Source organism: Sinocyclocheilus grahami, unplaced genomic scaffold (assembly GCF_001515645.1).
Source record: "Sinocyclocheilus grahami isolate Dianchi unplaced genomic scaffold, SAMN03320097.WGS_v1.1 scaffold13404.1, whole genome shotgun sequence".
Classification (NCBI taxonomy): domain Eukaryota; kingdom Metazoa; phylum Chordata; class Actinopteri; order Cypriniformes; family Cyprinidae; genus Sinocyclocheilus; species Sinocyclocheilus grahami.
Genome location: NW_015514890.1, coordinates 1 through 2,384, shown reverse-complemented (window position 1 = coordinate 2,384; position 2,384 = coordinate 1). Strand labels below are relative to the sequence as shown.

The 2,384-nt window shown below is 35.5% G+C and overlaps 1 protein-coding gene across 1 annotated transcript in view; it reads left to right on the top strand.

Annotated features, from left to right (window-relative positions):
• LOC107579000 (GREB1-like protein) overlaps nt 1–885 on the top strand; it is a gene marked incomplete at both ends in the record, with an annotated part of 4,085 nt that extends 3,200 nt beyond the window's left edge. The window contains 2 exons of the mRNA XM_016264892.1: nt 99–221; nt 769–885. Coding sequence (XP_016120378.1) covers nt 99–221; nt 769–885 — 240 coding nt within the window. The remainder of the gene's footprint in view (nt 1–98; nt 222–768) is intronic.
• Nucleotides 886–2,384: the final 1,499 nt, after the last annotated feature.

The window sequence follows — 2,384 nt, the reverse complement described above, 5'->3', positions numbered from 1 at the left end:
ATTATACATAACATTGTTACTGAATCTGTTTGATTTGAAAGAGACAGATGGTTCACTTGACTTTACCTGTGCATTTTTTTTATTTGTTTCATTTTCAGAATGTAAGACAAGGCCATTCTCGGGCAGTGCTTCTTCATCCAAGCCTAGTTCCTCATCCTCACTAAGCAGCAAAGAAAATGGAGACACAAATGGCCACAGTCCATCTCCCTTCCACCTCTCAGGTGAGTGCATGTGTGGACCAGCAAATATTACAAGCCTTGTCACACAATATTCTATTTATCACCGTCCAGAGTTGTTTCTCATGTGAAAGCATGTCATTTTAAAGCTCTGGAGCACATAAGAGGAGAGGGGTAAGAGAACACATGCTGCATCTGTCCAGTGGAGGATGACCATCGTGCTCAGAGGTCATGTTCTGTCCTGGGGGGAGGGTCCATACGGGGGTAGGGAGGGAAACCTGCGGTTAAAGAGGGGTGGGGGGCTACTCAGCATTTGGTGACATCTGGCTGGAGGCCACACAGTGTTTACCCAACAGTGTTTGGTGAAAGAAAGCAAGTCATTGTCTCTTTCTTCCTCACAACACCATTCAGAGAGCCAGGCAGCTGGCAGCAGAGTGCGTCCATTAGTGGTCTTTTACAATGCACAAAATAGGTTTAGGAGAAGGGCTCATTATTGCAAAACAAATGTAACACATTTTGTGTTTTCCATATCTTCTTCATTTCCCATGAAGAGTAAACCTGCATTGATGAGAAGTTATTGTTTGATCCACAGACTCGCCTCCCGCCCGCATGCAATCTGGCTCATCCTCAGGGATTTTTGGACCCCCGGAGCTGGGCTTCCTCAAACCGTTGAACACACCGACCCACGGGACCAAGACTTTACCGATCGGTACAGGATATTTGTCTCATTTTGAATTTCAAGTAGCATTGATTGCTCATCATACCAAGATAAAAAGCCATAGGAAATTTTGTATTAAAGTACAATTTGCTTTCGCGTTGAAACGTTCAGTGCAAGCAGTTGTTAAAATGATTTTGAACAATTCCGTGTGCTTGTTAATTAGTGGTGCTTGCTAAAGAAAACATCACTATATTCTATATATAATATTCAATATACACTATTTCTCATGTTTTGGATTAGAAATGTAAACAAACCACACTGTACATTCAGCCTTAACATTAATCAGCCAACCAGTTATTGTATTTAAAGACCATTTTTAATTATCTTTGTTATATTCAAGATAAAAACATGGCAATTGTTTTAACATTAAATAAGTTCAAATGTTAAAGTTGAAAGTTTATCAAATTAATTTAAATGTCTATTTAATTGTCAGTTTGGATGTTTTTGCATTTTTTGAATTAATGAATTGATAATGTTTCTTCCATAAAAGTTGTTTAAATAGAATATAAAATGCATAGAGTTAGTTAAATATAGTTTTCAAATTTAATTATCATTGTTTCATTAAACAAAAACACGTTAAACACAATTAAAATTTAGTTGCATTTGTATTCTATTTTTAAATGAATAAATTACGAATTAATCATTTCTTCCGTTAAAAGTTAAGATAAATTATTTACACATAATATACATCTTTGAATATAATTTTCAAATTGAATTATCATTGTTTAAAAAAAATTAATTTGTTAAATATTTTTGCTACTTTTTCAAATATTAAACAAGGTAAAATATTAAAATGTATTTGCATTTGTATTGTGTTTTTTAAATAATAAATTGTTAACAACCAATTATGGTCAACTTTGTGTTCCAAATGTTGTCCGCTGCTTCATTGTTTGTTTTTCTCCACAGAAGGATAGAATGAATCTCTTCTCTGAAGGTCATTTGTATTGGCTGCTTACACAACCTCTTTTGCAAACACACACACATTAACTCGCTCCAAATCATCAATATAAGACCAGAAATTCTCTATTAAGGGTTTTAATGTCAGCCCACGCTTCAAGCTCCCTGCAATTGACGTTTAACATATATGTGCTCTATGTGTCAGGAATATTAGATGTCAAAGTGGCCCAGCAGTTCATTATCAATATGCCATCAGTTAAAGGAAATCAATAAACTGTGCTGCACAGGACCCATTCTCCTTCAGAAATGAGCGAGAATGCTTTCCTCCCTATTGAATTTGTGCGTAGGTTGGGGTGTTTGCATAGTTTGTCACTAGAAAAGTGGACATTAGCCATTAATGTGTCAAACATGACACCCCTCTGGGCACTTGGGAAATTCTTAATGAATTGTAATACATTTTCAAATACATTTTAGCCTGAAAAGGTGGTTTACGAATGGTGCATACAAATATAAATTTTTTTAAATCTGCATATTTAAGTGATTTCTACAGGATCATGTGATACTGAAGACTGGAGTGATGATGCTGAAAATTC